The sequence below is a fragment of the Pelophylax lessonae genome (assembly GCF_965119305.1).
Source record: "Pelophylax lessonae genome assembly, chromosome: 7".
Classification (NCBI taxonomy): Eukaryota; Metazoa; Chordata; class Amphibia; order Anura; family Ranidae; genus Pelophylax; species Pelophylax lessonae.
The window spans coordinates 32625635-32636242 of NC_138774.1; the positions used below are offsets into that span (position 1 = coordinate 32625635).

At 44.9% G+C, this 10608-nt stretch overlaps 1 protein-coding gene across 1 annotated transcript; it reads right to left on the minus strand.

The window, feature by feature from the left end:
* Positions 1 to 1059: 1059 nt before the first annotated feature.
* Positions 1060 to 2190, minus strand: LOC309559412 (carbohydrate sulfotransferase 6-like; the record flags this gene model as incomplete). The annotated part of the gene is made up of 1 exon (XM_082262671.1): positions 1060 to 2190. One exon carries the CDS (start codon positions 2188 to 2190, stop codon positions 1060 to 1062), a length of 1131 nt encoding a protein of 376 aa, XP_082118797.1.
* Between the last annotated feature and the right edge of the window lie 8418 nt (positions 2191 to 10608).

The window sequence follows — 10608 nt, forward strand, 5'->3', positions numbered from 1 at the left end:
GTTAACCCCTTCCCTGCCAGTGTCATTTTTACAGTAACAGTGCATATGTATAGCACTGATTACTGCAGTAATGTCACTGGTAACCCCAAAAGTGTCAAAAATGTCAGTCAAGGGTCCGATCTGTCCGCTGCAATGTCGCAGTACCGCAAAAAAAAATCGCAGATCGCCGCCATTACGCGTTAAAATAAAAAACAACAAAAATTACAAAAATCTTTCCCTTAGTTAGTAAACGCAATAACTTTTGCGAAAACCAATCAAAATACGCTTTTTTTTACCAAACATATGTAGCAGAAAACAAATTGGCCTAAAATGTTAAAAAATTTTGATTTTTACATTTTTTGGGGGGAATTTCATATAAAAAAAATGTGAAAAATATTGTTATTTTTGCAAAGTTGACGCTCTTTTTTTGTTTATAGCGCATGATCAAAAAATCGCACAGGTGATCAAATACCACCAAAAGAAAGCTCTGTTTGTGGGGAAAAAAAGGACGTTGTTTAGATACAGCGTCGCACGACTGCGCAATTGTTCGTTAAAGTCACGCAGTAAAAAAATCGCAAAAAAAATCCTGGTCAGGAAGGGGGTAAAATCTTTAGGGGCTTAAGTGGTTAAAATATAACTTCAAGCAATACTGTGATTTACCATGGTGCAGACTCTTCTCCTTCTCCTACTAGTTGTGTTAGTGCTGCACCCGAGTACCAGTAATTTCAGCCATGGAGGATACCAGGGGAGGAAGTAGTGCTGCACCTTTGCTGTCTGACACATAAATACTTAAGTTGTTCCAAGTTGAACCCATGTAACTATGTAAAAGTTGCAATACCTACATTTCAGCTGTAAATTTCTCCCACAAGTGTTTACTAGAGGTTTTAATTAATCACTGACATTTTATGTTCTTCAAGTGTAGGTATCCACAAACCAAAGTTCTCCCTTCTGTGCCATAGCCACTGCAAAACAATTCACTATGCTGCATTTAAATTAGAAATCCACAAGAGAGAACCTTTCCTAGTGGCACCAGGAGGTTGTGTAGGGCTGTGAGAGTTCACTTGTGCACGAATATTTAGCTTATTCCAATGACCATTCCTTATTTAATAAGTCCAGAGTCAAATTTTGCTGTTCTGTTTTGGATCTAGCTGGCCTGTAACCAAACAGATCCATTGCCTCTTTGCAGTTACCTTGAATCTGTTTTACAAATGTGAAGTTCAGAGCAGTTCTCCATTTTTTGACCACCTTTGAGGACTTCCGTGAAAAAGTCATGATCCCTGCTACCTCCTCATGAGTTATGTTGTAAATCCACTGTTCCAGATCTTTGGTGAGAGACAGGCCTGCAAAACTGTAAATTTTTTTAATGCTTTTAAGGGGTTCATTAGAAAGGTCCTCATGTCGAATTACCATATATCGTCCTCGCAACACCTCAGCTGCTTTAGCCACATTGTTGATGTCAACCTGGGATTTACAAATCTTCTCCATTACCCTGCTTATTGTAATATTTGTATTTCCATCATTCTTAAGCACAATATGGTCCTCAATATTGAGAAGAAAGGATTTCCTTGACAAAGCAACAGCTCGAGGGTCCCTTACAAGGTGCAATATACGAAGATTAAGAGCAGGGTCTCGGAAAAGGGGAAGTAAAACAGAAAGGTCTAAAATCCGGACTGTTTTCATCACCACATGGCTGTATGTTTTGCATGTTTCTGCCATTTTATCCAGCAAAGTATTTTTGCAACGATGGTAGCACTTGAGACGATCGTAACCTTCAGAAGGAATAAAGGATGAACAAAATGGTGGGGTGCAGAGCGCTCGAGTTTCTGAAAAGAAGCGTAATTCAGAAATATTTTTTCCGCCTTTAGGAAGATAGTGATGAAGAGAGGATACATTACAGGTGAAAAGTGATCGTATAAGGTCTCTTAAGGGAAAATGTAGCAGCTCGGAACTTTCATTCTGAAGCTTCATCCAGATGGGATGTCCTGGCTCAAAGAGGTAAAATACATCATTGTGATGGTTGAAGATCTGTCCAAGGAATGTAGAGCCTGATCTCCAGGATGACACAATTAGGAGATGGACCGGTTTATTTTTGGGAGCAGAGTGTGGTAAGTGTGTAAAGAAGGGAGTTTTGCTAAGAAGAAATTGGGATAGAGAAAAGAAAAATAGAGATATGGAGAGTAAGAAGAAATATTTAAGACGTAGGGACATCATCAGAAATCCAGTAAGAAAAAGAATGGCCTAGGAAGTCCAAAAACCAGGGAGAGATGAGAAATGGGACCTAAAAAAGAGAGTAGAAAATGATAAAGGTTAGTAAATAGGAATCAAAGAACTGTAATCAGTTAAAATGTATGTCCAGACAAAACTTTTTTCTTTTAGTTTTGGGTTGAGCGGGGAAGGGTTGGACCCTGTGTTGGGTTTTTATTGCTATCAGGGGCTGCATTGGGGAGATGTGCCCTCACTAATACTGTGACAACACGTTCACCAAACAGAAAATGAGGAATAATCTGTAGCAGGGGCAAGATGGCAATAAAAAGCTGACAGGGTTTCTGGCCTTTTCCCAGGATACTGAAAACTAGAAATAGGCCAAACACTCCCCGTTCAGTTCGCAGCAGAACTCCCGAACAGGGGAAAAGTTCTGCCCCAAACTGCGAAAGCTATTAAAGTCTATGGGAGCCCAAAATGAGAAATCAAAAGTCTTCAATTTGAAGACCTATATTTTAAATGAGCAATGATTTTAATGATGCTTAAAATGAAACAATAGAAATGAGAAATTTCTTTAAATATAGTGCCTGGGGGGTCCCCTTGGTCTGCCTGTACAGTGGTGCATCTGTAGCATGTATAGAACCTGCTGCAGCAAAACTGACATTTCTAAAGAAAAAAATGTAGTCAAATCACATATAAATTGACCTTCGGTTGCAATTGCTGGCACCTGGCTATTTAAAAAAAATTAAATAAATAAAAAAAATGGCATGGGGGGACCCCCCACCCCTGTTCATACCAGACTGAAGGGTTTTAAGGGGAATCCATTACCAAAATTAAAAAAAAAAAAAAAAAAAACTCCCCCACAAAATCTATACCATACCCTTATTCAAGCAAGCAGCTGGGTAGGTCAGAAAAGGGGGGGGGAGCAAGCACCCTGCCCCCTACTGAACCATACCAGGCCACATGCCCTCAACATGGGGAGGTGCTTTGGGGTGGGGGGTCTGCCCCCCCCACCCCAAAACACCTTGTCCCCATGTTGATGGAGACAAGGGTATCTTTCCCAAAGCTCTGCGGCTGTAGGGGTCTGCGGACAGAGGGAATATCATAATCTGGAATCCCCCTTTACAAGAGGCCCCCCAGATCAGGTCCTCCCATGTGACTGAGTATAGCCGAATATCTGGCTTACCATTTGACAGTTCTTATATAGGTAAAGGTGGGGCCACCTGGCAATGTCACCTGGTGGCACTGCCCTCCATTGTGACGTCACCAACCGATGCATGCTGTGTCAGTGATGTCACAAGGGGGCAGTGCCACCAGGTGACGTCGCCAACTGGCCCCGCCCTTACCTATATAAGAACTGTCAAACGGTAAGCCAGCCATTCAGTGGTTTACCTTCACGGCTGGGGGAGCAATTTTTTTTGCTTTTTTGGGTTGGTGCTTCGGGTGTTGTGATTGATGATGTATCTACATCAGGGATGCTGTTTTTTTATTTTTAATAAAGGATTTGTTAAAAACCTGTGTATTGTTTTTTAGTTTGACACTTTTTTGGTGAATGGGTAGGGGTACCCCATACTCATTCGCATGGGGGGGTGAGATCTGGGGGCCTCCTTGTTAAAGAAGGCTTCCGATAAGCCCGCTGCCTGCAGACCCCCACAACCACAACCCAGGGTTGTGGGGAAGAGACCCTGCCCAAAAGCACCCTCCTATGTTGAGAGCATGCAGCCTGGTATGGCTCAGGAGGGGAGGTTGCTCGCTCCCCCAACCCATTCCTGAACTGCCAGGCTGTATGCTTAGATAAGGGTCTGTTATGGATTTTGGGGGACTGCCACGCCATTTTTTGAAACTATTTTTTTTTACGTTTTTTTTTTTATTCAGCTGTCAGCGGGGAAGCCCATTGACAGCTGAAGACTCTTCGGTTGTTAAGGATGACATGGCCGGCTTCCCGGCCCCACTTCTTAACAACCAGCTTACACTGCACCCTGTTTGGGCAAAGCTTTTCCCAATCAGGGCTCAGAATGCACTATGCAGTGAGCCAAATGCCCTGCAAATTTTTTATGTTCACCGAATGGGTCGACCAGCCAACGTTCAGCCCGAACTCATGCTTGGACCAAACCGTTTTCCCAACACTACTGAAGACTAGAGATGTGCACATTGTAAAAATTAGTTTTGTTTTATATTTGTTTGTTAGGTAAATCATTTTGTTTCTTCACATTTGTTATGTTAGAATGATTCTTTTTCAGAATTTGTTATGTATATTCGGATTCGTTTTTAAATTCGTTATTATCAAATCGATTAGAAATTCTAATTTTTTCTAAATTTATATTTGGGAAGATGGCTATATTCATCATATTTTTGTTCTATTCTATGCTAATCTATTCTGATTTTTTTTTTCTATGCTATTCTTTTTAGTTCTTTTCTATTTAAAAAAAAAACTACACTACAAACTAAAACTACAAGCCCCATGAGGCATGGCAAGGCTGACAGTTACAAGCATGACTCCCAAAGACAGAGGCGTGATGGGCCTGGTAGTTCCTCAACAGCTGGAGGGCCACAGGTTGAGCATCCATGTTCTACTCTATTCTTTTCTATTCTATTCTACTCTATTCTTGTCCATTCTATTTTATTATGTTCTATTCTATTCTAATTTATAAAGCAGCCTAAGTAGAAATCATTATATTATTTCACTTTTATATCTTTTTGTATTTATTGCAATATGTTTCCATTTCAAATTCAAATTAATTTTCTAATTTGAATTTGGATTATTTGTTTCTTTGTAATATACTTTGGATTTGTTAAAATAGGTTACTATTGTGATTTGGAAATTCTGATACATCCAAATATCTGAATAATGAAAATTTTGTCCGAATTTTGATTTGTAACAAAACAAATTACATAAGTCTGGTAAAGACTATCTATGTTGCTTTTGAAGATTTTCCACAACTTTCTGTTTGTTTTCGGACGCCATTATCAATGGGAAAAGAGGAAATCTCTCTAATAGTTCCCCGGATAGCCATACAAACCCAGTGGGAGTTTTAAGTCTTTCCCGCTCTAAAACAAACAAAAAAACTTTGGCTGGTTATTCACTAAAACTTACTTTAATCCACTTACTGAAACATTATATTTGCATATATTTTCAGACTTTTTTTATTTATTTTCACCTGGTGATCTTGTCAGTAACACGCTTTCTATTATAGGGTGACCATGCTCACTGCTTTTCTTCACCGCCTGTCAATAAGTAACAAATTACCTGTTAGACAGCTGTTAGAGAAAACCATAGACCATATTTGCACGATGGAAGATCTCACCTTTGATCTCATAACGCACAATTCTCTTTCACTAAAATATGGGCATGCTGGCTGGCTTTCAAACCTACTTCTCGCTATGGGGAGATTATGTCCCCTGAATAGAGTTTGTATTGTTGAATTTAATACTAAGCTGTTGTTGACAATGTATGTACAGTATGTAGGTATGTACACTAATATTATTAATGATCTGTTGCCATACCAGAGGCATGGGATCTCGATAAATGGCATGGCACTCCAACCCTACCCCCCTGCTTCCCCCCTTCCTAGTCTTCTCAGTCTCATCTCTTTCTTTCTTTTTTTACTTTTTCACGCTCTATACCAGTGGAGGCTGGTGCTCCATGGGCTGGGGGGGGGGGGGACATCAAACGGAACACACCATACCACCCCTGGACCACACACCATAGTCACCGGCTCACTCACCCTCTCACCCTGGACATGTGGAGGGCAGCGGCGGTGGCGGCTTCCTCACCGGTCTCCTGCGTCTCCTGCCTCCACGTCCTTGGCCAATGGCATGGCTTCTCCTTTCGGGCCAATCGGGAAACGGTTCTCAGGACCTGCTTCCTGATTGGCCAGGAGAAGAATCTGTGTGACAATAGCGAATATTCATTCGCTATTGTCACACAACTGGGTGGGCTCAGGGTGCAGTGATCTTTTTTGAAGCCTATTAGAGCCACTGGCTCTAATCATGTGCTTCAAACAAAAAAAAAAAAAACAATTGGAATGTATGCGCCCAATGCCCTGCATGTAGGTTAGGAAGTCGGACGCATGGATAGGGGGGTTGGCACCCCTGCGCCCCCAATGGACGGGCCGCCCCTGCTCTATACGCTTACTACTTTACAAACTGTTGTAAAGTAAAAACCTTGAGATGTTTTGTAAGAACCCTTCACACAAATTACATTGTTAATATGGTCGATGTAGAATATGTAACTTTTCTCCATGTTCTGCAACATCATCTCAACAAACAATTAGAAAAATATATATATAGCTGTTAGAGCAGCCTTTCTCCACCTTTTCAACACAGAGGAATAGTGATGTCGCGAACCTAAATTTCGCCGTTCGCGAACAGCGAACGCGAACATCTTCAAATGTTCGCGAACCGGCGAACCGGGCGAACCGCCATAGACTTCAATAGGCAGGCGAATTTTAAAACACACAGGGACTCTTTCTGGCCACAATAGTGATGGAAAAGTTGTTTCAAGGGGACTAACACCTGGACTGTGGCATGCCTGAGGGGGATCCATGGCAAAACTCCCATGGAAAATTACGTAGTTGACGCAGAGTCGGGTTTTGATCCATAAAGGGCATAAATCACCTAACATTCCTAAATTGTTTGGAATAACGTGCTTTAAAACATCCAGTGTGTGAATACGATCAGGTATGATGTTGTATCGGTCAAGTAGTGTAAGGGTTACGCCTGCTTCACAGTGACAGACCAAACTCTGACAGACCAAACTCCCCGTTTAACAGTCAGTCAGTCAGTCCATTTGCACAACCGCAAACTCCCCATTTGCACAAGGTTGGATACCAAGCTAGCCATGTCCCGTTCCTTGTTCTCACTGACATCATTGAAGGTCTCTTCCTCCACCCAGCCACGTACAACACCAAGGGTCCCCGAAAGGTGACAACAAGCCCCCTGGGACGCCTGCTGTGGCTGGTATTTCACCTTCCTCCTCTGACTTCTCTTCTTCCGACTCCTCTCTCTGCGTTGCCACAGGTCCAGCAATTGACAACGACAAGGCTGCTTCTGGTGGTGATGGGGACCACAACTCTTCCTCTTCATGCTCATCTACAGCCTGATCCAGTACTCTTCGCAGGGCACGCTCCAGAAAAAACGCATATGGGATGAGGTCGATGATGTTGCCTTGGGTTCGACTGACCACCAGGTTTGTCACCTCTGCAAAAGGACGCATGAGCCTACAGCCATGAGCATTCAGTAACGCGGCCAAAAAATACCCAGCTCCGCAGAAAGAATGAAAGAAAATGAATGTTTTTTCTATGAAAAATTATCCCGCGGATCGCTTTTGGTCTGTTCACAATGAAGCAACGACCTTATCATCTGGGGTGTGCCAACACACTCCTAGAGGTGATCGCTTCATTGTGAGCCCCTTCACCACGACAAGGTAACGATCACAAAGGGGAATTGACACATGTATGTGCCTTTTTTTTTGTTTTTTTGCAGCCACAGTGTAGCACCAGAGGCCAGAAAAATTAGGCATGTACACATGCATGAAAAAGCAGGTATTGTTGCAGCCGCTGCTTTAGCAGCAGCCTGAAAAATTGAGGTTTTCAAGGCAGAAAGTGCACTAAAACATTGCGGCTTGAACCGTAGTTGGTGGCGGAGACGTCACGTAAGTCATCCGGCATGCAGAGAATGATTAAATACAGCAGCGTGTGGACCATTTTTAGCCCAAGGCACCTCAGTCATCACCAGGCCTTTTTTAGTCAAATGCATCCCCCACTGTCAGTCCCTTCGGGATCCATGCCTCATTCATCTTAATAAACGTGAGGTAATCAAGACTTTTTTGACCTAGGCGACTTCTCTTCTCAGTGACAATACCTCCTGCTGCGCTGAAGGTCCTTTCTGACAGCACACTTGAAGTGGGGCAAGCCAGAAGTTCAATGGCAAATTGGGATAGCTGAGGCCACAGGTCAAGCCTGCACACCCAGTAGTCAAGGGGTTCATCGCTCCTCAGAGTGTCGATATCTGCAGTTAAGGCAAGGAAGTCTGCTACCTGTCGGTCGAGTCGTTCTCTGAGGGTGGACCCCGAAGGGCTGTGGCGATGCGTAGGACTAAAAAAGCTCCGCATGTCCTCCATCAACAAGACGTCTGTAAAGCGTCCTGTCCTTGCCGGCGTGGTTGTGGTGGTAGGAGGAGGATTACTTTCACCTCTTCCCCTGTTGGATTCCCGCTGTGCTGTGACATCACCCTTATATGCTGTGTAAAGCATACTTTTCAACTTATTTTGTAGCTGCTGCATCCTTTGCGCCTGCCGGTAATTAGGTAACATATCAGAGACTTTCTGCTTATACCGGGGGTCTAGTAGCGTGGCCACCCAGTACAGGTCGTTCTCCTATAGCCTTTTTATACGAGGGTCCCTCAACAGGCATGACAGCATGAAAGACCCCATTTGCACAAGGTTGGATGCCGAGCTACTCATGTCCAATTCCTCGTCCTCACTGATGTCATTGAAGGTGTGTTCTTCCCCCCAGCCACGTACAACACCACGGGTACCAGATAGGTGACAACGAGCACCCTGGGATGCCTGCTGTGGTTGGTGTTCCTCCTCCTCAAAGCCACATTCCTCCTCTGACTCCTCTTCCTCAGACTCCTCTTCCAGTGTTGCCGCAGGTCCAGCAAGCGATGGTAAGGCTGTTTCTGGTGGTGATGGTGACCACAACTCTTCCTCTTCCTCTTCATGCTCATCTACGGCCTGATCCAGCACTCTTCGCAGGGCACGCTCCAGGAAGAAAACATATGGGATGATGTCGCTGATGGTGCCTTCGGTGCGACTGACTAGGTTTGTCACCTCCTCAAAAGGACGCATGAGCCTACAGGCATTGCGCATGAGCATCCAGTAACGTGGCAAAAAAATACTCAGCTCCGCAGAGGCTGTCCTAGCACCCCGGTCATACAAATACTCGTTGACCGCTTTTTCTTGTTGGAGCAGGCGGTCGAACATTAGCAGTGTTGAATTCCAACGTGTCGGACTGTCGCAAATCAAGCGCCTCACTGGCATGTTGTTTCGCCGCTGAATATCTGCAAAGTGCGCCATGGCTGTGTAGGAATGCCTGAAATGGCAACACACCTTCCTGGCCTGCTTGAGGACGTCCTGTAAGCCTGGGTACTTCTGCACAAAGCTTTGTACAATCAGATTCAACACATGTGCCATGCATGGCACATGTGTCAACTTGCCCAAATTCAATGCCGCCAACAAATTGCTTCCGTTGTCACACACCACTTTGCCGATCTCCAGTTGGTGCGGGGTCAGCCACTGATCCACCTGTGCGTTCAGGGCGGACAGTAGTGCTGGTCCGGTGTGACTCTCTGCTTTCAGGCAAGTCAACCCCAAGACAGCGTGACACTGTCGTATCCGGCATGTGGAATAGCCCCTGGGGAGCCGGGGGGGGTGCAGTTGGTGTGGAGCAAGACGCAACAGCAGAAGAGGACTCAGCCGAGGAGGTTAGCAAAGAGGATGGAGTAGGAGGAGTAGAGGAGGTGGCAGCAGGCCTGCCTGCAAGTCGTGGCGGTGTCACCAACTCCTCTGCAGCAGAGCCACGCATTCCATGCTTGGCAGCTGCCAGCATGTTTACCCAATGCGCAGTGTAAGTGATATACCTGCCCTGACCATGCTTTGCAGACCAGATATCAGTGGTCAGATGAACCCTTGCCCCAACACTGTGTGCCAGACGTGACATGATTTCATTTTCCACAATAGAGTACAGGTTGGGGATTGCCTTTTGTGAAAAATAATTTCGGCCGGGTACCTTCCACTGCGGTGTCCCAATAGCGACAAATTTTTTGAAGGCCTCAGACTCCACCAGCTTGTATGGTAAAAGCTGGCGGGCTAAGAGTTCCGACAAGCCAGCTGTCAGACGCCGGGCAAGGGGGTGACTCTGTGAGATTGGCTTCTTACGCTCAAACATTTCCTTGACAGACACCTGACTGTGGGCATGAGCAGGAACTGCTGAAGGTGAGAGGCGGAGGGGCGGGTTGTTGATAGGGGGCATGGAGGACAGCAGTGGTTGACGTGGCTGAAGATGCTGGACCAGGAGGAGGATGGTGGCTTTCAGTTTGTATGCTGCTTTTACTCATGTGTTGATCCCATAGGCGTTTGTGATGTGAGATCATGTGCCTTCGCAAAGCAATTGTACCTAGGTGGGTGTTGGACTTCCCACGACTCAGTTTCTTTTGGCACAGGTTACAAATGGCATCGCTGATATCAGAGGCAGACACACAAAAAAAATGCCACACTGCTGAGCTTTGCAAGGAACGGCATTCTGGTGGTGGCAACAGCTTGCGTTGATTGGCGTGCTGTCTGGCTGACCCCGGGTGCCGAATCTACATGCTGTCTGACTGCGCCACTAGCTCCTTGCGATGACCTCCTCCCCCTGCTTCCAACTC